Genomic DNA, 24,190 nt, shown 5'->3' with positions numbered 1-24,190 from the left:
TTGCTCCCAGCAAATTAATTCCTTTAGTTTTATGAAGAAACTCCTAGAAACCAAGGGTTGGCATTGATAGTTTTCTATTTTAAGAAGCTGTGTTAGCTTACTGGGTGGGGATGTCTCGTGGTGGTTTCAGTTTGTGTATGCAATGGATGGAACAGAGCCGTGGGGCTGGCAAGGGAGGGGAGCTGCAGATGGCATCCCTGCCGGCTAGGGGGGGAGTAGAGACTCCTCATGAAGGAGGTCTCCTCAGCCTGTGGGGCAGCTCCAAAATTCCAATCTTAGCTGAATGCAAATCTTAAAGAAATTGTAAAAAATGAGGGGAGAAAGATGGGGAGGAGATGACGGGGGGAAGTACTAGCTGTAAAAAGGAACCCATGATCAGAAGGGAGTGAGAAAGCTGAGTTACTTTGGCTCTCTGTCTGCAGTGAACATAGCCTTTGGGTGAAGCTGAGAGCAGATAGACTGGGCAGGGTGTGCTTGTTTTTAAAATGGTAAAACTGGGAAAAAAAACAAGTCCAGTGTTTTTGTCTTTTCCTGGTTTACCCTTTAGCATCTTCAAATGTATGATGATAGTTGCCATGTTAGGTGGAACCACGGTTCATCTAAACCATTGCTCTGTTTGGGTGAGAGCTAGTTGGAAATGTTTAGGGAGAAGTGTGAGAAGTGCAGTGCATTTAGAGGGAGCTTTTCTCTTTATCTTCTCTCTTAGCAGTTTTGGGAAGTGTTGTTGTTATTCATGACGCAATGATAAATTCAAGATCTTCACAAAAGATCATTCACCATCTGTATGAGATGACAGGTATTTTTGAAGTGGTTTATTTCATGACTGGATAGCAGTACATACTTTCTTAACTAAGCTGAGGAATCACTTGCTGAGCATTGAATGAAATTCATTGAACAACACAATATATGAATTGCCTGTAAAATTGGGGAACAAATTCACTCCATTCTTCAAAACAAGTGATGGGCTAAATAACACAGGCTCTTCCTGCCATAAACATCATTGGGAGTACAGAAATGTGTTAACTAACCTTTGAAGCTGGAAATTAAGCTGGAATTACTATCTGAACTTGTTACATCTCTCAAAAAAAATAATTAAATAATTGTAAAGTTTGTTAATTTTAAATCTGGAAGACAGTTACCCTAAACTTAGCCTTGAGTTGTTTAGATAACACTAGCAAGAATGTCTTTATGGGCAAATCTATTTTCATGCATGTGGTTATTCAAGATACCCTCCTAGAAATCTTTGTAATATTTAATTAAAATGTTAAAATATTTAATTACTGTAAACCACAGGGGATACCAATGTTATAATTGCATTTAAGATGAGGAAGAAAAGTAATTTGTTTTTCAAGTCTTCCTGATGTTATTAACAGTGACATCAGCACTTTACCCTTTTTATTGTTAAAAAACTGATTAACTGCAGCAATCCTATAAAATGGGATAATATAAAAAATTGATATGCATTTTAATACATCACACTAACAGAGTGTGACAGTGTTAAAAGGAATGCCTTCAAACACATCTGTAAGTTTATTTGGTACATTACTGCCTTTTTATTTGGGGGAGTATTTTTTTTTCTTGTTCAGCATGGTTGGCCTTTTATTTGTTTTGAGTTTTTATGATGGGCAAAAATGTTTCTTCTGAATTTATGCTTGGAAGAGTGGCACAAGTGGGAGAATATGAAATCTAGTATATGCTATAGTAAATTGGTGTGAGAACAAAACACTTGAAATCATCCTTTTCTGTGGGAACATTAATATTAGTTTAAAGAGAAATTAAATTAATAATGAAAGATACGTGACTGACAGCCAGAAACATATTTGGAAGTGTCATAAATTGGATTATGCTATGGAATAGGTCTTAATGAGAAAACAGTAATAGAAAAAAAAAGGGAATGGGGAAAAACTGCAATGCAGTTCAAGCATTGTGTATTTCATGGCTGTTAATTTATATAAAAATGCTTTTTTCACTTTTCTTAATTAATGTTTCCAAATGTGCCCTAAACCAATTCCTAGCTGTATTACAATCTGTAACTTACTTAGTGGGGGAATAAGTTTGGTTTTAAACTCACGTAGGCTTACTTGCCTGGCTCACTGCTCTCAGCCAGGGCACTGGTCCTAGAGGGGAGGGTACAGAGCAGAATCCATCCGTGTGTTTCCCTCTGGTTCTTGGGTTGGGGCATGTGAAAGAAGAGGAGGAGGAAGCTGCCAGAGGTTGATCCGATAATGATCTTGGGGTGATAGTATTGGGAGACAAGGAGAAAGGGAGGCAGTCAGTCTGTATTCCAGAAAGACTGGACTAACTGTTCCAGGTAGCTGGTGTAAGGGAAGGAGAGCATCTTCTGTTGTTTACATCTGTGTTCACCATGGAGACGGGAAAATGAAAGGCAGGCTGTTGATAATGGGGGATGCACAAAAGTTTTGGGAGATTAATCTAGCTAGGCTTCCTCTGCTTCTTCCTAGGCAAGGAGAGATGCTTTTCTAAAGGGTGATTCTGAATATGAGCCTAAAACAGCTGCTTTAGAAAAGTTCCTCTTGTTCTCTTTGTTATAGAGTAAGTCTAGGCATGTTCACCTCCCGGGGTTGAGTTTAGTCTTTCTGAACATCACCCTCAGGACTGAAGCAATTGCACTGTAATGCAGCCTTTTGCTTGCAGAAGCTTGTCAGGAAAACGATGGTTGAGTAGTTAAAGGTATTAGTATATACCAAAAACTACAGATACTTCTGATTTTGGAAATAACACTGCTAACCATGCACATGGCGTTTTCAAATGGCTTGTCTGTAAGCCATTTTGACATTTGAAAGTTGCGAAGAGTTTTCATTTCCATAAATGCAGGAATCGGTGCTATTTAAAACGAACCAAAAACCCCAAAAACAAACCCAAAAAAGCCAAGCAACACACAAACAAAACCAAAACCACCAAAAAAGCCCTCAAAACCTTACCTTTTATCTTATATCTCCTTTTTTCACTGTGGTAAAGTCAGTTTGTAAATGAGTTCTGACTTTTTTTTTATTAGATACACAGTGTGTTAGAGGAAATTTGGAGGGCAAAAGTTCATATTCACATCCCAGAGGAATTCACAAAACTACTGGTGTCACCAATGAAGTTTTATGTAGATGCTTGTTTCAAAGCTCGTACTTGTGTAAGGCTTTCTTCAATTATTTGATACTTAGTGATGGGTTTTTTGCTGCTACAGTGAATTTACCTAAAGAAATATTTTTTTTTTTCCATAACCCAGAAAGAACTCTGCAATATGATACTTGACTGCTGTGCTCAGCAAAGAACATATGAGAAATTCTTTGGGTTACTGGCTGGGGTGAGTTCTGTTTTAAAATTTTACACCTTATGATAGAAAATTTCATTGGTTTACTCTATTTTTTGTGTGTCAAACTTAAGTTTTAATGGATAAATAAAACTAATAGCCTTTTTATCATTCTGAAAATGCTTACGTTAGTTAATTGTGTTAGTGGATTCAATTAACGTTTTGATTTTAATAAGCATAGTGAATGCAGAATGAGAGAACTCATTTTCCCTTTATAATGTTGCTTATTTTGCCTTCCTTTTTTTTCTCATTATGGTAAAACAATAAATCAGTGGCAAAGAAATGGTACTAAAAAGACAAAAGTATTATGAGTTACCAGAAAATAGCCTTTTTACAGTGCCGAATATTAATTTTGGAGACTTGTCACTTACCACTTCTTTCAGAACTGCTTAGTAGGACTAATTTAGAGTGCAAGATTGAATACTTACTGTCCCGGGCCTGTGAGTGTTTTGTTTGCTTTTCAATTAACAGCTAACTCTCTGTTTTTGTGTAACTAACTGCTGATTTAGTTGCAGTGATTTCTTACTTAGGTTTTTCTTATCAATAATATTGACAGATCTGAAGAGTTAAGATTAAATACTTGTATTCTAAAGGGGGCAAGTTATGCTGAAAGAGAGTGTTTTTTCTCATCTCTATTTGTGATCCAGTACTTGAGGAAATCCATCTGCTGACAGTCAGTTACAAAGCACTAACCATACAAATCTGCATGTTCAGATGAAAATAAAATTTTATTTCCATATTCTTTGGAATGTATAGATCCAAAATGTCTTAACCTCTGTGTTTCCTGCTGCTTCTCTAAATTGAAATAGTCATTCAGTAATGTCATGAAAAAAGTGGGGTTATATCTGTTGAAAATACTGGATGTATAGAAGTAAAACAAATTGCTGGATAATTTGCTGTAGTTCAAAATTTATAATTACTACTTTGCAATTCAGATGAGTTTCTTGTTCTGACAACTGCTCAAAGCAATAAAATATATCCATTTGAATGTGTTTTCTCTTCCTCCAAGGGTTATTTAAAAAGGAAATTTTGCAGTAAATATTCACACCATTAGGTCACTTACATGTAGATTATTTGCATATTTAGTATTTTGTTTAATCTGGTTGTTTAAATTGTACAATTTTGTCTCAGCGTTTCTGCATGTTAAAAAAAGAATACATGGAATCCTTTGAAGCTATTTTCAAAGAACAATATGATACCATTCATCGTTTGGAAACGAACAAACTGAGAAATGTTGCCAAGATGTTTGCTCATCTACTATACACTGATTCAATTCCCTGGAGTGTAAGTTAAAAACAAAGAGCTATTGTCATAGATTTCTTTTTCAAGAGTTAATCTCCAGTACTCCACAATAATATATAATGTATTAGTTCTAGTATTTGTTCTGCAATTTGGAACTACTTGTCCCTGTAGCAAACTGGATTATGTTAAGTATCTTCTCAGACACTGTTGAACAATTCTGGTTGGTTCCATCTCCTCTTTTTGCCTCTTCTGCATCATAATTCTTCCTCCCCATTTTTCAGTAGTTGATTTAAGCTGTTGCCTTATGGAACTCAGCTGGAATTGGTTGATTAAAATGTACATCTTTTAGAAAAGAATTTTGAACTTTTAATATATTAAATTAAAAGTTGTGTAGAATTATAAGACTTTTCAAAATATTGCCATATTATGATTTAAGTACCATATAAATAAAAGCAATCTTGCATTTTGAGATATGATAACATTAAAATAATAACATCTGAGATATAATAACATATTATATCTGAGATATAATAACATTAAAAAATGAAGAAATAAATATAGGATAACTTCTCTTTTCAAATAATTTTATTCTTGTTTCATAGCCTAGTCTAACTGTCATTCTTCAGGCACACATAAGTCAGTCCAAATATTTTACCTCTTTAGTGTTTAAGTCCCAAATCTCTAACTTCCCAGAAGTTCACACACCTGATTTTCTCTTATGGAGCTTTTGTAGATGAAAGAAATCCTTAAAGAATTACTGGCATAAATATAATCAGAAGCCACTCCCAGGTGGTAGAAAAGAATTTTTGAGAAAGACAGTCTTGACTAGGAATCATAGAATTCATGGTCTTTTGAAAAAAAAAAAAGAAATAAAAATCAGTCTTTATTTGTTATTTCTAACAAAATTTTCAAGATAAATAAAAGAATGTATGTTTAAACTTAAGGGTTTATATTTTTCTGAATGTTTTCAGGTCCTTGAATGTATAATACTGAGTGAAGAAACTACCACATCCTCCAGTAGAATTTTTGTCAAAATATTCTTTCAGGAACTCAGTGAATATATGGGACTTCCTAATTTAAATGCAAGATTAAAAGATGAGTAAGTAGAAATTTTATTTTCAAAACTGTAAATTTAATGAGCTCCTTTATCTGAAAAAGTACAGATAAAAACTCTGTAGCTGCAGTACTTCAAAAATAAGTTCATGTATAGATTTAGTCATTGCAAAGAGTCATATTAAGCTGAGTGTATTACCATCATTTTGGGTTCAAGTATGTGCATGACTGTTTGCAAGATATCTCTTCCCCCTCTCACCCCCCATAATGATATTCATCTTTGTGTAAGAATTTTCCATTTGTGAATTTATTTGTATATACTGTCAGCTATATAGCTGCATATTAAATGGCACTATGGCTTCTCTTTCTGACAAAAATTAGGAAAAAAGCACACAATTCTTAGTAACAGGTTTTCTAGGATCAGTTGCTTAAGTGTAGTGTAAATAACACGTTCTTTTAACTCTGTATGAGATTTAATGCATTGCATTCTGGCAATGTTACTTTCAATTGCTTGAGCTGTTTCTTCTAAGTTGGCATTTCTTCTATGTATGATGAAGAATTTGGTAGATGATTTAGCTCTTGTAAACTTAAATTTGAAACTATACTTAAGGCCCTGTATAATGGGGTTTCAACATAGGTACATACATCTTTGACCTTCTCGGTCAGTGCACATTATCCTTTGCTGTCACAGGCTACTGCAATTTCACAGGTCACTTAAGGGCTTCACATGATCTGTCAGTATGTAGCAATTCTGTGTGTGAAGAAGTTTTCTTTTCATAAAAGAGCAAATTTTTAAATAGCGTTTGATTAAATCCATCATAGTTGCAAACAATAAAAGTGTTGAAAAATACATGAAGAGAAACCTTGCTCTCCTGTGGAGATCCATATAGTTTCTTTTTTCAGTTTCTTGATGTCAGTGAGAGTGCTGAGCTGGCATGGTGTTTAATTTAGATGTTTGTTTCCATCAGGACACTGCAGCCGTTCTTTGAGGGATTATTGCCTCGGGATAACCCAAGAAACACTCGCTTTGCCATCAATTTCTTCACTTCTATTGGCCTTGGAGGACTAACGTGAGGAACACTTCTGATTTAATATTCACTTTCTTCATCTTCCCTCCCCCTACAAACAAAAAAATAAAATTGAAAAACAATTTTTTTTTTTTGCTAATTAGGGATGAATTACGGGAGCATCTTAAAAATGCACCGAAGTTAATTATGACACAAAAGCAAAATGTTGAGTCATCGGATTCCTCTTCATCTTCAGAGACAGACTCTTCCTCAGATTCTGATTCTGACAGCAGCAGTACTAGCTCAGAGTCATCCAGCAGCAGTGACTCTTCATCTAGCAGTGACAGCAGCAGTGACTCAGGTACTTAAACACTAACTGTCTAACTATTTACTTCTCTTTCACTTCTGTTTATTTACATCTGTTTATTTCTGTTTCTATATATGCTTGTTTTGAGGAAAATCTGGCTATAAACAGTGTTAATTTCTCTGCTTTAAAATCTAATCAATTCATTTTTAACTTAGTTTTAAAATACTAAATATTGCTCATGGAAATTTATTTTGGAATTTAGAAAAATTGAGAGTTCTATTTTTAGAGACTTAAATGTCTGAGAAACATTGTTTTGTAGATTACTTTTTTTACACAGTTGATACCTGTTGCATACTACTATGATCTCAGTTTATTGGAGAATGGAGGAATTAGAGTCATTCCCTATTAATATCTCTGTGGGATGTTTACTGGTGAACTGTAGAGACTCATGTCCACAATTCTGTTTTGCTTGGCTTGACTGAGTGAGCTTGATACTACTCGTGTCCTTCCCAGTAAATATGTACTTCTTCGTGAGTCAAAAATTACTTTCTTCAGTTCTAGCAGTGTATTTAAATATTATTCTTCATCTGAGGCTCCATTTCTAATTCCTCCTCTTCAGGAAGAGTTTGTGTGGTGATACTGTGAAGGTTTTTGTCTGTAAAGAAATCTCCAAGGAAGAATTAGCTTTTGCCAACAACTTAGTATTTTTATGCATTATAATTAGCGTTTAGCATCTTACACCATCCTGGTGATGTAGAACCTTTATCTGACACGAATTGTCATAAACACTGCTTAGTCTTTAAAGTACATGCTAGTATGATTTAGTGTGTGCAGTCTCCCCCAGTATATACACATGAGCAGATGATAGCACAGCATGACTTCCTGCAGTACAGAGGTTTGCTGATTCAAAGTTAATTTGATTTATTATGTGCCTTTGAAGTGAAAGTGTTGATTTATAAAATAAAAACGGTATGAACTGCTCATGCTTTGGAAATGCACTTTAGTTCTCCATCACAGTCTTAGTGCACAGGAGTCTGGGTTGTGTGTCATCACACTAATCTCATTAATGACGACAGCACTAGAGGAGGGCACAGTCAAACAGGGTCAGAGGAGGCACTGGTTCAGCACAGAGCCAGATGGCTCTGCTGAGCTGCTTGATAGGAACCAGAGGGGGAAGTCCTTAGTGACAAACCAACTGAGTCTGCAGTCTGCCAGTGTGAACACTTATTTTTCAAAGTTTAGGACCATGGCTTCTCCTACTTGCCTTTTTTCCATTCAGGAACATATTCATTAAAATTTGAATCTTGATACCTTTGCAACCTGGTTTCACTTGTCTTTTTCAGGTTCTTGTGTACTGTAATACAGTGATCAAAACACTAATTGGGAATAACTGTACTCTAATGCTAAACTTAGTTGAGGCCCATTACTGGTTATAACTCCAAGTCTTCCTGTGTTTGCAGCTTTTTAAATCTGTAAAATAACTTGGAAGAGTTAAAAGGCATTTTTCAGAGCAATGTGCTGCAGTATTTCAGTGCAGTGTATAAGAGAAAAATAGAAAACCTGCTAATTAGAAACTGAGAAATTGAGTATACAGCTAAATTACAGGTTACTGTCTTACTGCCAGTTAATGTTTGGGACTTCATCAGCTAGCTCAGCTCGGCACTGCTCTGGGGAGGTACTCCTAACCAAAACAGGTCCAGCAGAGGATGAAATTTATCTGTTATCAAAGCAGCTGGTTCTTTTCTGTTTACTTTCTTGGGTCGTTTTCTGCATTCTGGTGGATGTAAAATAGTATGGAAAACACTGTTTAAAAAACTTAATGCATTATAATGTATCTGAATTGATCCCTCATTGCATTTGTCAGAATGTCAGAAAGCATTAGTTCAGACATGAGATTAGAAAAGTGCTGTAGAACTCAGATGTTATACGTAGTAGTCAGTTTATGGCTGTGATATTTTCAAAAGCTGATGTGATACTATAGTTCATACAATAAGGTGAATTAATGGTTATTCTAAATGGCAGTTAGCGATAAATACTGTCAAGTGGAATCTGGAGATCCCTAATAAAGAGCAAAAAGGAAAGGTAAGGCCTCTTCCACTGAGATGAGCATTGCTGTGTATTTAGAAATACAGAAGTTAATCTTGTTGACAAAGCTGTCACTGCTTCTGAAAAACTGAGCCCAAGGGCCGTTGTTATATGGCTGCAGTACCATTGTCTCAAGCCATTTCATCATCCCTCTATTTCCGCATAGGATAGTGTTGGAGATTTTTCCCCATCTGCTGTTTTTAATCTCCATTGACTGAGAAGCTTTTCCAGGAAAAGTAAATGATTTTGGGACTGGACAGTCTGGGAAAGGTCATCTTCCCCCCCCCAAAAAAAAGATTATTTGTGAGAGTGCTTTGATGTATAACTTTACAGCCTATGCGTGGTCGTTTCATATCAAGTCAACAAGAGGATGATGACAGGTGGAGGTTTTCAAAAGACAGGCATCACTTGCAGAGAGCTAAGGGGTAAAAATCAGAGTTCATTATTTTGGAACTTTTGTCCTTATACAATGCACACACCATTTTTTTGACAAAAAAAAATAGCTCTCTACAATTTTATTTGTAGTTTAATAAGTTAAACGTATTAAATTAAAATGCAATCTTAGTCCCCTAATTTGTTATAATTTCAGATGTTTCTAAAACTAGAAGAAGGAGAATGCAGAAGAAAAATAGAGAATCCAATAAAGTTTCCAGGAAAAAGCAAGAAAGGAAACGGAAATCCGTTGAAAAGAAAATGGGAAGGAGGCATCAAGAGGAAAGAAGTGATACTGAGAGCAAATCAGAAAGAAATCACCGACATTTAAGAGAATCACACAGAGATGATGTGTCAAAATATCATCACAGAGATGAGTCCAATGACAGAGATGGTTACCATAGTGGAAAAAATAGGAACCATGACAGAACTAAGGATCTGGAAAATAAACACAGTAATTCAAAAGTTAAGAAAGCAGACAGAAGAGCTTCTTTGTCTGATGATGAAAATTACAGACACTGGAGCAAAGATAATGGACATCGCAGTAGAAAAAGAGAAAGATCAAAATCCAGAGAGAGAGACTGTGACGATTCGAGTCCAAGAGAGGAGGAACAAGAGGACCGGTACAGAAATGGTTCGGAGAAACACCGGGAGAAGTACAGCCGCTACTCTGACCAGTACAGGGAACCCAGGGAGAACGAGGACAGGGAGTCCAGGGTGAACAAGGACAGGGAATCCAGGAGGAACGAGGAGAGGGAATCCAGGAGGAACGAGGAGAGGGAATCCAGGCGGAACGAGGAGAGGGAGCCCAGGAGGGATGAGGACAGGGAGTCCAGGGTGAACAAGGAGAGGGAGCTCAGGAGGAACGAGGAGAGGGAGCTCAGGAGGAACGAGGAGAGGGAGCTCAGGAGGGACGAGGAGAGGGAATCCAGGAGGAACGAGGAGAGGGAATCCAGGAGGAACGAGGAGAGGGAATCCAGGAGGAACGAGGAGAGGGAATCCAGGAGGAACGAGGAGAGGGAATCCAGGAGGAACGAGGAGAGGGAATCCAGGAGGAACGAGGAGAGGGAGCCCAGGAGGAACGAGGAGAGGGAATCCAGGAGGAACGAGGAGAGGGAATCCAGGAGGAACGAGGAGAGGGAATCCAGGAGGAACGAGGAGAGGGAATCCAGGAGAGACGAGGAGAGGGAATCCAGGAGGAACGAGGAGAGGGAATCCAGGAGAGACGAGGAGAGGGAATCCAGGAGAGACGAGGACAGGGAGTCCACGGTGAACAAGGAGAGGGAGCTCAGGAGGAACGAGGAGAGGGAATCCAGGAGGAACGAGGAGAGGGAGTCCAGGTGGAACGAGGAGAGGGAATCCAGGTGGAACGAGGAGAGGGAATCCAGGTGGAACGAGGAGAGGGAATCCAGGAGGAATGAGGAGAGGGAGCCCAGGAGGGACGAGGACAGGGAGTCCAGAAGAGACGAGGAGAGGGAGCCCAGGAGGAACGAGGAGAGGGAATCCAGGCGGAACGAGGTGAGGGAGTCCAGAAGGGACGAGGAGAGGGAATCCAGGAGGAACGAGGAGAGGGAGCCCAGGAGGAACGAGGAGAGGGAGCCCAGGAGGAACGAGGAGAGGGAGCCCAGGAGGAACGAGGAGAGGGAGCCCAGGAGGAACGAGGAGAGGGAATCCAGGAGGAACGAGGACAGGGAATCCAGGAGGAACGAGGACAGGGAATCCAGGAGGAACGAGGACAGGGAATCCAGGAGGAACGAGGAGAGGGAATCCAGGAGGAACGAGGACAGGGAATCCAGGAGGAACGAGGACAGGGAATCCAGGAGGAACGAGGAGAGGGAATCCAGGAGGAACGAGGAGAGGGAATCCAGGAGGAACGAGGAGAGGGAATCCAGGAGGAACGAGGACAGACAAAGGGAGAATTCCCCACACAGGCGAAAATGAAGGCCAGCCACAGTTTGACATAAATGTACGTTTCTGAGGTGTTAAGACTGTATTTTAAAATCTATTACTGAACTTTCTTTAAAAAAAGATTTTGTACAAAGTGATAGTTTGCATTTGTAAATTGTACCAGACTTTTTCAAATTTTCTGTACCACTTTTTTATAATTGTATCATTAAGTCTTTCTGTTAAGTTCTTCTTGGGAAAGACAAAGCTCTTTATTTTGTGAATAAAACCATTAAGATATCAGCAAAATGGGTGTTTTTTCACTTAGTTTTAAGTATTTGTAATTGTAACTTTATAGTCCAAAAAAAACATTGTTTTTTAATTTTGCTTGTTAATTCAAAACCGGATGCTGAGGTTGGGGTGATAAACAACAAATTTCAGATTACAGTGTGAATGTTACATGAGGAAACTTTACAAAAATTTTCAAACAGGCATTCTATATGTGTATATTCGTCCAACTATACAAATATGAAAAAAAATCAGTAAATACTTCAGTTGATTTTTTTAAATTAAGATTTTTTAAATTGAAACCCCAGTGTTGCTGTTTTAAATGTCACATGTGAAAGTGTGTCAACTTGTTCTGTTACTTTTCACAATGTTTTTTAATATTGTGACATCCTGAGCGAGTTACACTTGGGATCTTAGGGGGGAAAATGATTAGTTTGGTTTTTATTTTTTTAACTATGAATTTGATTTTAAAGTCATAGACTTCAACTCTAGCACTACAAAGGAGTCGTTTAAGGAACATCTTTCCCAGTATATAAAAAGTAAGCAAAATAAGAGGTGTTTCAAGTCTTTTTAGACGTTTTGAACTACAGGGCCTGAAATGCTCAAGCTCATTGGAAGCAAAGTTTAAAATAAAAAAGCAACACACAGTTGCTGCAGCAGTCTATAGTATAAAATTGTTCTGTCTGAAGTCATGTGGACCAACTAGCTCTGTCTACCTTGATCGCATGAGAAATTAATCAAAATCATCTGGTTAAGGCTCTAATTCTCAAAGTAAATAGCCAAGAAAAATATGGAAAGTCTTCTGGGGTGAAATAGGAAATAGTGTGGGCATGGTCGGTAGGAGAGAGAGGTGATAGTTGAATATTATGCAGTTGTTGAAGTTATATAACTACATTTTTCTTTTTTAATTTGTGAAATTAACACAATTGCTGGACATATGAGAACTTAGACATTTCATGTGTAAATCATATTTCATCTTCTATAAAGCATAAGAAATATATTTGAGCTGTTTTATAACAGAAAATAAAACCATTCCTAAGGAAATAGATCACTTTTGCCTAAGTCTTGTCACATTTTTCTAAGAAAAATGTCTCAATTTTTTTTCTGTATTTAACAGAATTTATTTATGCAACCTTTCATGTAATAAAAGGTTTTAAGTCAAAAACATTTGCATAGAAAATAAATTCATATTGCAAAAAAATAAGGTTTCTATCTTGTTAAGCCATGCATCTAAAAATACTTAAGTGGCATCATGCAGTATATGTTTAAACTGTTGGGTTTTTGCCCAACCCACGTCTCATTTTCAAAATGATTTGTGCATTTTGGCAATGTGTGTTAAATCCATGAAAACTTAATTTGAAAGAATGTTTTCTAAAAAGAATTCTGATGATTGTTATGCTTCTTCAATAGCTGTCTATGCACATTATTGAAAATAATCAATACTTCATAATGGTTTAATTGTACAGATTTATTTAATTTATCTAGAGTAGTACTTCCCTTCCTGTGTTATGGGTTTAATAGCATATTTTTTATCAACCCATAACTTTTGAGATATTCTGGTCAAGTTAAAAAGTTTGTTAATGACATCATTAATAAATGGAAATGCATTAAAACAGTACCTGTGAAAACAGAATACTTATTAAAAAATAAAGCACTTGATCTCAGACATTCTGATCAGGAAATGCCAGCTTAAACATCTCTAGTTCTCTGTCTTATTTCACCCTAGTGGCTAAAAATACTGTGCTCTTTTGAGAAAACAGAGAGAGGATGAAATTAGGACTTGAGTTCAAGTCTTTGCTGCATATACAATTTCTTTGTGGTTGGTTGGTTGGTTGTTTTTTCATTTCTTGAAATATTAACAGATATTTAACAGACTGAGCTATTTAAAGTAGCTGTTGTTTTTACTGTTTATGCTCTCAGCAGGTCGAAGTTGTATTTTTTTTTTACAAGAGAAAGAAGTCAAAATAGAATGTAGTATTCAAAATGAGGGTATTCCCAGAGTTGCACAGTACCATAGGAGTTTTGGGGGTGGTCAGTTCTGAGTTACTGTAGAGCTGAATGACATGCAGGGATCCAGGGCTTGCTTTTCTCAGCAGTAACAGCTACCGGTAGTCAAAGCACAGCGAAGGAGTAAAGTCATCTAGTCTATAATTAATACTGGAATTTGGCTCCAGTGTTGGCTGAAAGACTTGAAGAGGAGGTCCTGTGATGTTCTTCACTATTTTTTTCAGTTGTTAGTCCTTGGTACTTCAAAGAACAATTGAAACAGCCTGGCTGTGGCTTCCTGCAGGGGGATGGCTCACAGAGGAAGCTTCCAGACTTGGCTGGGACTGAGCTGCTATGAACCAAAGAGACGTTTGGGAAGGAACCTGTTCTGATCTTGCATGCTTAAAATTTACCTTTCAAAACTGGTTGTAATATCCAGGTCCATGGGTACAGCAAGAGAGGCTTCATCCATCTTCCTAGGACTCCCTGGCCGAGATCCTGGATTTCCTCACAGTGGTGGCGTTAGGTGTTAGAGAGATGAGCTGCTGACGCACCCAGCAAATTCGCCATTCCTGCAGGAATAAATCTTGACAGAAGTGTTTGTGGTATTTGTAAGAACTGTAATTCTGTGCTGTAACTATATTTTATTTGGAGCAAGGTCTGAGAAGCTTGGTTATTCATATGCTCAAGTCTAAAGCATGTTTTTTTGAAGGAGGAAAAAAAAAGACTACCACTGTTTAGAACACTTTGTTACATAAATCGTCAAAATACAACCTCACAGTATGAAAGCAGTTAGATAAATTTTGGGACAAAACTGTCCATTCTTTGTTTAAAATACTTTAAAATTGCCATTTACAGGTCCTGCTTTCTAAAGCCATTTGAGTTGCAATAAGCAATATTGCAGCCTTCAGATTGTGGACAATTCATCTCCTCAGTTCTACTGACTACAAAAGTGTTTTTGTGTTATGTTTAATGAGTTTTACAATCAGATCATGTTGAAGATCAAACACAATTTTTAATATTACTACTAGTACTAACTGGATGTCGATGGTATGTTATATTAACCTAGGAGCATGGTGTTCTCTAGTTTACTTAAGGTTCCAGTAACATAACTCTTAAATTTTGAATGCAGGGTGTACTCTAAAGTAGCTTAGTACTTGTCAGCCCCCCCAAAAATACATGAGCTAGGGTGGGCACTTCAAGCTCCAATAACAGTTTAAGGGCCTCCCTGTCATTAAATTGGTATTGTGAATTTAAAAGAAGACAATAGCTTGTCTTCATTCACCATTCTTAAACTGCTTTATCTTTCACTGTTGAGGAAAGCATAAGGCTAATTTTCTCTAAAGCAGTTATGTGAGCAGAGAATTCACTCCCCTTACTTTAATAACATACAGAGAGCAGGAAGACTTGTCCTTCAATTTACTTTCAGTTAGATTTAGTATGTTTTTTAAAGCTGTTTTGAATTTGTCAAAATAATTTTTTAAGGAATGACGAAGTCATAATGCAGAATAAAGGGGTATTTTAATTAAAACTACATAAGACATGAATTGGTAGGTTAAAAGTGTCATGAGCGAAGTATTACTTTATATACTGGAAAAACGAGGTCAGTTCAAAGATGTTCTGCTTTTTTTATGTTTTCCTCAAGCTGTAATTTAGCTGAGATTTTCTTGTCTACTCATGAATGTCATCAAACTTTTTCTTCTAACTCAAAAAAAAAAAAAACAAAGGGAGAGGGTGCAACTTAAAACCTTAGTGTTGTTGGGGAAAATGTTTTGTTAGCCCGTAAAACAGACAAGTCCATTAAGAAAATTAACTGTCACATTTTGACTGTTCAAGCTATGTCCATTTCGACTTCCCTTTTTCCATTATTTTGTGAAATAAAATGGGCCCAAAAATCTTTCTTGTGGGAGAAAATAAGGTGCAACATTTCTTAAGAAGATGGTGGGGGCGGAAAGAGCAAGGATGTGGAAGAGGATGCCAAGCTCCAGGAAATGAGAGAATTTGTCTTCAGCGTCGGGTGCCCGTGACAGGTAAGGAGGTGTGGTGAAGGCTGTTCTCACAGGGGGCTGCTGGCACAGGGGTGTAGTGCAATGCTGGTTGTATTTAACTTGGTCACTGGTATTGCTCCTTAGTTACTTAACCAAAATGTGCGTTCTCCCTTTAAAATTGGAGGTCCCGTGGCTTTTTTTCCAGTTCCTTACCTATTGCTTTTGGAGGTACTTTATGCCTCAGTCACAGCTGTGAAATCTCTTGTGAAATGTCAGATTCTAGGATTTTTCTATAATAAAAAGCTGTGTAAAAATTCCTTTGGTACTACCTTACCTAAAACTTGGTATAACTTGAAGAAGATTCCTTTTATTTTCAAGTCTCCATGGATAAGCTCATTCCATCCCATAAAGACTGGAAATTTTCAGCACCCTTTTTTTTGCCCTGCGGTAATACTTTAGATAATTGGAGAGATACTCATTGATTTAAAAGGGAGAAGAAGAGTAAGATGGTTCATATAGTCGCTTAGAGATGCTGCTCCTATATTGCCTGTATTTATTCTGCTCAGTACTCTTAGTCTCATTAATCTTTTTTTTGTCCTGCTCTAGTTACAGGTTTTTCTTTTTTTTTCTCTGGCACTTCTGAACTTCATTGTTTATCACATGTGGTGTTAACCATTTAGAAAAGTATAATGTCAAAAATACATCAAAAATTTACTATATATCACTTGCATAATGCATCAAAAATAATCTTTAAAGGATAGCTTGGCTGAAGGAACAATGTGCATACCTACAATAAAGAACAAGCGTGCAGCATGCTGCTTGCCTTCTTCCTACCTTGGAATAATGAGTTACAGGAAAATTGCAAATTTAATGAGGTTAATCAGTCTTAGATTTGTTAACATTTCTTTCTGATTGCCTTTATTTTGTACTGCCTTTGCTAGGAAGAAGCCTTGGTGGAGTTTTACAGGTTTCTGAATTTAGATAAGGAGATCTCGTGTATGCCAATGTGCCCTCAGAGGAGCCACAGTGGTACTATTAACAACAGAAAAGGTAAAGAGGGTTCAGCATACAGCACAGAGTTGGATCCCATGGGCCTCTGTGTGCCTGTAGGGAATACCAAGAGTTGGTATCTTCTTACTACATAATCAGCCTGAGTCTTTTGACCGTAAAGATGCTCATGGAGAGAGATGTGCCCTGCTCAGCCAGTTTATCCATCACCTACAGCTGGGCAAGGCTATGAGGAGAGAGATGCATCTTCCTGTCCCGTCCCCTTCACCCGTCATTGCACAAGTTCAGAGCTGGGTGTGTTATATTGATGTCCATTTTGGTGATCATTGCTCACCTTATTTCAAGCAAGGTAAACTGTAGGTCTGATCAGCTGTTCCTGCATACAATGGCTGGCTTGAACCCTGTGTGTCTAACCTGCTATGGATGCTTTGTGGGTCATAAGCAAAGAAAACCTGCAGCATACAATGAACTAAAAGAGCCTCTCTTGGCTATAAAGAGAGCCCAGAGGGAATAGCTTCATTATACCAAGGTTAGCTTTTGCAAATACTTTCTTCCTTTCCTCCTCAGTCTTCTTCCTGATTTTCAGTTATGTGTGAATGTCTTTATGTGAAACTGTGAAGTGTCCCAGTTTTTCATTTTGTAAACTAGAGACACAATGAGAAATGCCCAAATAGTCAATGTGGAAGTTCCCCTGGAAAAATAATGTAGGCCAGTGGTGTTGAAGGAAGAAAGATTCCAGTGACAGATGACTGACAGCAGCCTTTTATTTTGCTGCTTCAGTCTTAATGAGAAGCAGCAAAATACCCTTTCTTACCACCACTACTAGGACCGTAAAACTTTTTCAAGGGAATGCATGCCAACAGAACTCTCTCAAACTGTCCTCCCCTTCTCATCTCCCGTGTGTCCCTCCTAAAGGAAAAGATGGCCACCTTCTTCTGCTTCCTATTTCTGTTCCCTTTTAAAAATGGCATCTCATGCCCTAATTCTGGTGTGTATATACACACTTTGAGAAGCAGGCTTAAGTAACCGACAGGTTTCATGTGACCTTTTCTAGGTCTCCTTTGTTGACCTGTATTAACAGACTTCAGGGGACAGTTATGGTGAACAGAACGTTGTGTTAATTTGGGGACTGAAATAACCAATTGGAAAGTTGATTATATTAGATCATATTATGCTGGTGGTGCAGACAGCCTTTGTGGCCTCCCATGAGGAAGGAATACTTAAGTGATGACTACCTGGAAGGGAATGCACACTCTTAATGAATATGCTTCCTTTGTTCAGGCCTTGAGGTTGGATATCTGTTTCCGTAGGCTCTGGTTCTTTGATTAGATTCACAAAGTCTGCTGCTTCTTCTGCTGTACACTTTGTTATGACTCACCAGAGATAGGACACAAAAATGCTTAAGAAAAAATTGAAGCCAGGTGACTTACTTGATCAGTGATTGAAATGAGAAACTGGAAATACACATTTTGGGGGGGGAAAAGTCCCTTTGCAGCTCTGTTCCTTCCTGTCCTCTCTTCTCTGCACAGAAAAAAACCTTGTTATACCTCTTTGTAGAAGAGAGATGGTGCATCAGGCTGTTTTGATCACTGTACCTGTTTGAACTGGGAATTCTTTGAGATGTCATCCACAAGTGCTTTGCAGGCATCATTTTGTGCAGATTATGTGCATTTTATGATTATGGCTGTGAAGAGGAACTGTGAGAACAACCTCCTTGCTACATCCATGGCAGGGAAGGACATGCTCTTTGCAGAAGGAGCCTCAGGATAAGTTCATCCCCATGCACGCAGAGTAGGTTTGTTTGGTTCATTTTGCAAAGTAATTCTTTCCTCCCATTTCATTTTTAGCTCTCTATTTTTAGGTGCAGATGTGCTGGAGAAGTGCATTTCAGTTTTCCACATATGTATAAACACACACTTATACTTGCATGCAGTCTTCTATTTTCATTGTCTTGTTAAGCAAGAGTTTAAGATTAGTTGTATTTGTGAATTAATATAGTTCATTGGAATAAATTTCAGCTATTTATACTCTGTAGTGACCTTTATTAATATGCTATCTGAATAGCTCCCAAAAATTATTTTTTCCTCTATACACTGTTAACAGTACAAAATATTCGAAGTCTTGATGATGTGAAATCTGGCTGAGAGAAAAAACAGTGTGTGGTAAAATAACTGAGATTATGTGCTATATATGGTGTGATATAATGCCACCGAAGTGGAAAAATGCCTTTTTATTGATACTACCTCATGACAAGCACTTCAAAAGGTGGGATTGCAAATACCAGCATTGCTAGTGTATATTTTGGTGTCACGTTCTGAGGTTTTATACACATGCAATTCTACTTTCCAGTAGAATTGAATGCAGTAATTGAAGCTGAAGCTTCACTAGAACAGTATGCATGTCAAGATGAGGCTTTGCCTTGGGATGCCAGGAAGATGGGTGGAGCGTCCTGTGGTCAGTGTGTCTGTGATTACCAGTGTGTGGTACGGAGCACTGACTGGATTTAGTGCACAGGATTTCTACCCAAGACTCAAGGTCTGCCTCATTTTGCTTGTATATATAATCAAAACCTTTCTTTGTTTCACAGTATTTATAGGAAGGCTTTATTTCCTTAACTGCAGTTTCACTGTAGTTTATAAAGAAAATATAGCATGAAGACCCATTGTTTTCATGATCTGTATATCATGTATTAGTTGTGTGAGAGTGAGTCTCAAGGTTAGTTGCATGGCAGTTGTCAACAGTCTCTGAAATTCTCATTTTGAATGACAGCTTTACTTTGCACTTTAACCCTAGTGTTGGTTTTAACTTACTGTTATACCTTGTTCCTAGTAAGTCCAGTCCCTCCTTTTTCTGTGAAGACCATTTTCCTGGGTTACACAAAAATTCTCACCACCCAAGGCTTCCACCACCGCCTTGATGGATCCAGACTGCAACCACCACTTCGATCAATGAACAGAAAAGAGTTTAAAGGGGGAGGGGGAAGCCTTATATCTCTAGGAGGCCCCTGTTATTTTCTTATTAAAGCTTTCTGCTCCCCCAGATTGTTTTGAATTGTATGTGAAATATTTAGTTCCTTATCAGTCAGTGTTTCAGAAGAAGATGTCACAAATCTTACAGACTACTGTTGTGGAATTGTCTACAACATTAAAAGAAAAAAGGCTGTTATATGTTTTAAATGTGTTGTTTTCATTTTCACTGAATGTCTCTCCTGTTACAAAATAGAATAAGAAGTGCTCATTTTTTCTTCCATGTAAAATTCATTATTGCCCATGTCCAGGACTAAGTGCTTTTCTATTCATCTCTTCTGTAAACACTTCTTTAGAGTTTCACTTCAGAAGAAAAGCCTACACAGCCTATAATCATATTTATTGCCTTTCTCTCTCACACTGTCTCTGTGATTCTTTGCTGTTCTCTGGGGCCATCAAACACAGCATCCCAGTTGATGGGACCATACCACTAATTTTCAAACTGACATTGTATTTTCTGTTTTGTTATAGTGGTTTTTTTTTTTTTTTTTTGCTTTTCCATATGCTGTGGACCAGTCTTTATGTTTGCTTCTTGACAGCCACTGAATGGTGATCAGGGTGACTGAGCTGTTCACAGTGATGCACTGGTCCTTCTTCCACAACTAGCAGATGAAACTTGTATGAATAATTTACAAGATTTCATCTAACGCCAATTACCATGTTCTTGTCAACAAAGACTTTCAGCTGTCAGTGTGTTGTGCTTTCAACCAATTCAAGTTCTTTAGTTTCCTGTCACTTTTGTTGCAAGTAAGCTGAACGATAGCTCGCTGTACTATATGACGTTAGAATGTGAGTTTTGGACTGTTTCACTGTTAATCTATTGCCATACAGAGTATCAACCATGTCTTTGTAAGCTTTATATTCTAGCACCATGTCTCAAATCACTGATCTCTTACCTCACAACTGGCTGATTTCCTTAATAGCCTGTTGTGCAGAAAGGCTTACTAAAGGCTTTTTGAAAGTCCAGAAGAATCAGATTATTCCAAGTAGGTTCCCTCCTATATCTTCTCATGGTTGCTATAATTCTAATTGCATTTAAGTTATTACTTTTACTTTTTACTGAATATCTATCATTTAACTAAAAATTAGGTCAGTAATTTCCCTAAAGACCTTTGATATACAATTGACTACTTGAATTAAAGGATTAAATTGTTGAAGAAAAGATGAAAACCTTTTCAATGGGGTAATTCAAGGACTTTAGTTCAAAATCATTTAAAAAGGTATTTAAAAGGAAAGGTATTTAAATGATTAAGATAAAGAGACTGGGTGTGAAAAATCCTCTCCCTTGTTGTGAGTCCAGGTGGTTGAGCAGCTTTGTTTGAAACTACTTCAAGAACAGCTTAATTTGTTTCATACCAAGGACCAAAAAAAGGTAGTGAACTAAAATATTTTTCTTAGTGAAAACTATCTTAATCCCTTGAACTGTTTAGTTCAATCACAAGTTGACAGTACAGAGCTGCTGTGTCCCTGACTTGCTACAGCAGGTGATAAGAGCAGGAGGAAGTGTGAAGACAACATTACTCCCTCTGGATTTATTAATCCACTGTCAGGCCACGTGTTACCACAGACACAGAGATGCAGCAGCCTGGCATGCAGCACAGGGAGAATGTTACATGCAAAAAGGCTTGAGAGCAAGGCTGAGGACAGCACTGCCACATCCCCTTTGCCTGCTCTCTGCCCTTCTCTGGGCCCTCCAGCCAGATGAAGCTGATGGCAGGTTGAGGGGACTGGCAGCTTATGGAAGCAGACTGCTGGGAGGGAGAGCAGTGTGGGAGCCCCCGGGGAGACTGACACAAGCTCATACAGGCACAGGAAACCATCTCCTGGGCTATAAACTCCCATATTGTAGACAACACTGCATACAATGGGCTCTCTTTGGGTTACACAAATGCTTTTCAAGCACTCAGTCTATGCCAGAGGAGCTTAAAGCTAGACAGCCAGGGTTGGCTGCATCTTCCCAATTTCTTCTACATATTCCTTGCTCTCTTTTCTGTGCAGATCTGTAAGCAGCAAGTGACAAAGCTGCAGAGAGTTCTTGAGAATTTTTTTGTTTTTCCCCATTTAGTGTTCCTCATTGTACTGCAAAGAGAGAATGAATGCAGGTTCCTAGGAGGAGTCCATCTTCCCACTGCAGTTGCTGTCCTGAAGATTTTAAGCTCCAAAGGGAATTGGTGGACATTGTACGGTTTTGTGGGTTGATGGTTGGCAGTGGAGGCAGTAATGTCATATGTCATTTCCTTTGCTGAGACACAACAACCTGTCTCTGCCATGCAGTTGCCAGACTGTCACATATTTTCAAAAGAGGTGATTTCCTGTGCCTACTGGGAAAAAATTTGAAAATTTGTCCTTAATGAGCTAAAAATTGTGAGAGATAGGGACTTTGTGTAGGTGTAGATCTGAGCAGTGCATCACTTAGTCTTCCTCTCAGACTGATCCCAGAATTAATTCATTTGTTTCTATGGTTCTTTCCAATAGGGATTTCTTGTTACAAAAAAGTGAAACTACCCAGTGCCTTGATTCTTTTTTATTTGCCCATGCTGTGCAAATGTAAAAAAAAAAAAATAAATCCTACTGTTTTGATATACGTGCATAGTTTACTGTAAGGAAGGTTGTTTTCGTTTCTGCTGAATGCTGCTGCAGCCATGATTGCTGATGTCCTGATCAACTTAGTCATTCATTTCACCTTTATAATGAAGTGAGAGGGGAAAAGGCAAAGACTGAATGCACATGAATCATTTGGTGAAAGATCCTGTAGGTTAATAGCTCATTTAGGTTAAATCATTCAAATTGCATCCAATTCATTTCTCAGCATAATTACAGAGTGGCCCAACTTTGATAAAAGCTCTCTAATATATAAACTGCATTTGTTGTTTCATAGATAAATATGCATCTGCACACTGAAGCATTCTATTATCTATGTGGAGTGCAGAATACTCATTAGTGTTCCCCTTGGAGCTTCTATCAAATGGACACAGTAGGAGCTCAGGGGGAATTTCCTTCCCCTTTCTGGCACAGGTAGTAAATCTGGTACCAAAATGTGCACATCCTCTAAAACCTACAGTAGACCTTAAAAAGCCCACAGAGATCCCTCTACCTTATTGTTATCCCTGGGACTGCTGTTGTACTTCCCTACAGCCTGTTACTGGTACTCACAACACCCAGGAGAGAAACTTGTTCTACAGCAAACAGAGGCTTCATGAAGTAGAAATATCCTGATATATTTTTCACTAGTGCTGAGGAAGCACAGTGCCTGGCACAGCTTATAAAGAGTGCCTCCAGCCTGTCTGCCCTGCAGAGATCCTGGCTCAGCCCCATGTCTGACTAAGTTATGGGAAGGGTCTCACAGAGACCACCTTCCCTCTGCTCTGAAGAAGCTGTTGCTCTGTGAGGGGCTTGGCACGGTAAGAAACCCACCAGTACAGGATTAAAAATGTACACCTTTTTTTTCAACTGTAGCCTAAGCAATTTTCTTCTGAGATTTGAGAGCTTCCCATTCTGCTTTCTCTTTTGACAGTGCTGAAGCTATGCTTTTTCTGGCCATGCTAAGCCTCCTCTGAGAGAGAAGGCAGATCTCACAGTAGTGCACATTTTACATTGCACATGAGGCTTGATTGGCTTTTCTGTGGTTACACCAGATGCAGTTTGGTTTGGTGGATACTATTTTAGTGACTGTTCTTTTTCTGGGACTGTGTAATCATATGGAAGCAGGTTTTGGTCTGTTTAGTATATAATTAAGCTGCATCTATTGCTGTCTTTTTTCTACAGAATGAGCGAGTAAATGAATGAATGAAAATGTGCTGGAAAAAAAAAGAACTATTTTTTCAGTTGAGTTATAAACCCCAAGAAAATCAGGTATAGAATTGAAATGTTGATATAATTTCTAATTATCTCCTACTACAGGATCCATCCGTATAATCTAAGGAAAGAATAAATGTTTAAAAATTGTTGTGGACCTTAGTGGAAAATATGGTAATTCTAGGGCTGTAATTTTGTAAGACTGTGGGGTTGTATGTTTAATAAGCAGCGATTTAATTATACATTGTGTTAGGTCTTTAAAGTATATAATGTAATTACAAAGCTGCATATTAAAATTAATCTTTAAAATGAGTAAGACATCTTAAGTTTCCCAAAGTTACTTTACTGTGTTATTGGCCAACTAAAATTCAGTAATCACAATATCACTCTTTAACCAATAGAACAACTCAGTCTCAACACTATGCATGAAATCCCTGTGTATTTTACAAATGGTACACCCACATAATATATCGATCCCTCCTACTAGTTAAGCAGAATTAACTTTCTGCCACTTAAATGAATGCAGTATAAAACCCCCATGAAAGTAAGAAATCAGAATAATCTAATTCTTGTTCATATTTTGTTTCTCTTTCTGTGCACAGAAAGAGAAACTTTCTCTATGGCACAAGGCTGCTCTTGGAGGTGTCCAATTACTGTGCCCTGTAGACTGATTCATATGACTCATTCAGTGTGTCAAGAGGCATCCACCCTATTGATGCAATTTCTCACATTTCTGCTGAAATTAAACAAGCACAGCTGCAGCTTGT

The 24,190-nt window shown here is 38.0% G+C and overlaps 1 protein-coding gene across 2 annotated transcripts in view; it reads left to right on the top strand.

Moving 5' to 3' along the window:
• The window catches only part of CWC22 (CWC22 spliceosome associated protein homolog), a 29,435-nt gene extending 16,776 nt beyond the window's left edge, over positions 1–12,659 (top strand). For both annotated transcript variants that reach the window (XM_039388002.1, XM_039388001.1), the window contains exons 15-20: positions 3,239–3,316; positions 4,454–4,606; positions 5,536–5,663; positions 6,586–6,687; positions 6,789–6,985; positions 9,606–12,659. In XM_039388002.1, coding sequence (XP_039243936.1) covers positions 3,239–3,316; positions 4,454–4,606; positions 5,536–5,663; positions 6,586–6,687; positions 6,789–6,985; positions 9,606–11,389 — 2,442 coding nt within the window. In that variant the 3' untranslated portion in view covers positions 11,390–12,659. The remainder of the gene's footprint in view (positions 1–3,238; positions 3,317–4,453; positions 4,607–5,535; positions 5,664–6,585; positions 6,688–6,788; positions 6,986–9,605) is intronic.
• The last annotated feature ends 11,531 nt before the right edge of the window (positions 12,660–24,190 follow it).

This window comes from Pipra filicauda, unplaced genomic scaffold (assembly GCF_003945595.2).
Source record: "Pipra filicauda isolate LSUMZ 115617 unplaced genomic scaffold, ASM394559v2 scaffold5_size6683894_pilon, whole genome shotgun sequence".
Lineage (NCBI taxonomy): Eukaryota > Metazoa > Chordata > Aves > Passeriformes > Pipridae > Pipra > Pipra filicauda.
This window is presented reverse-complemented; position numbering and strand designations above follow the sequence as displayed.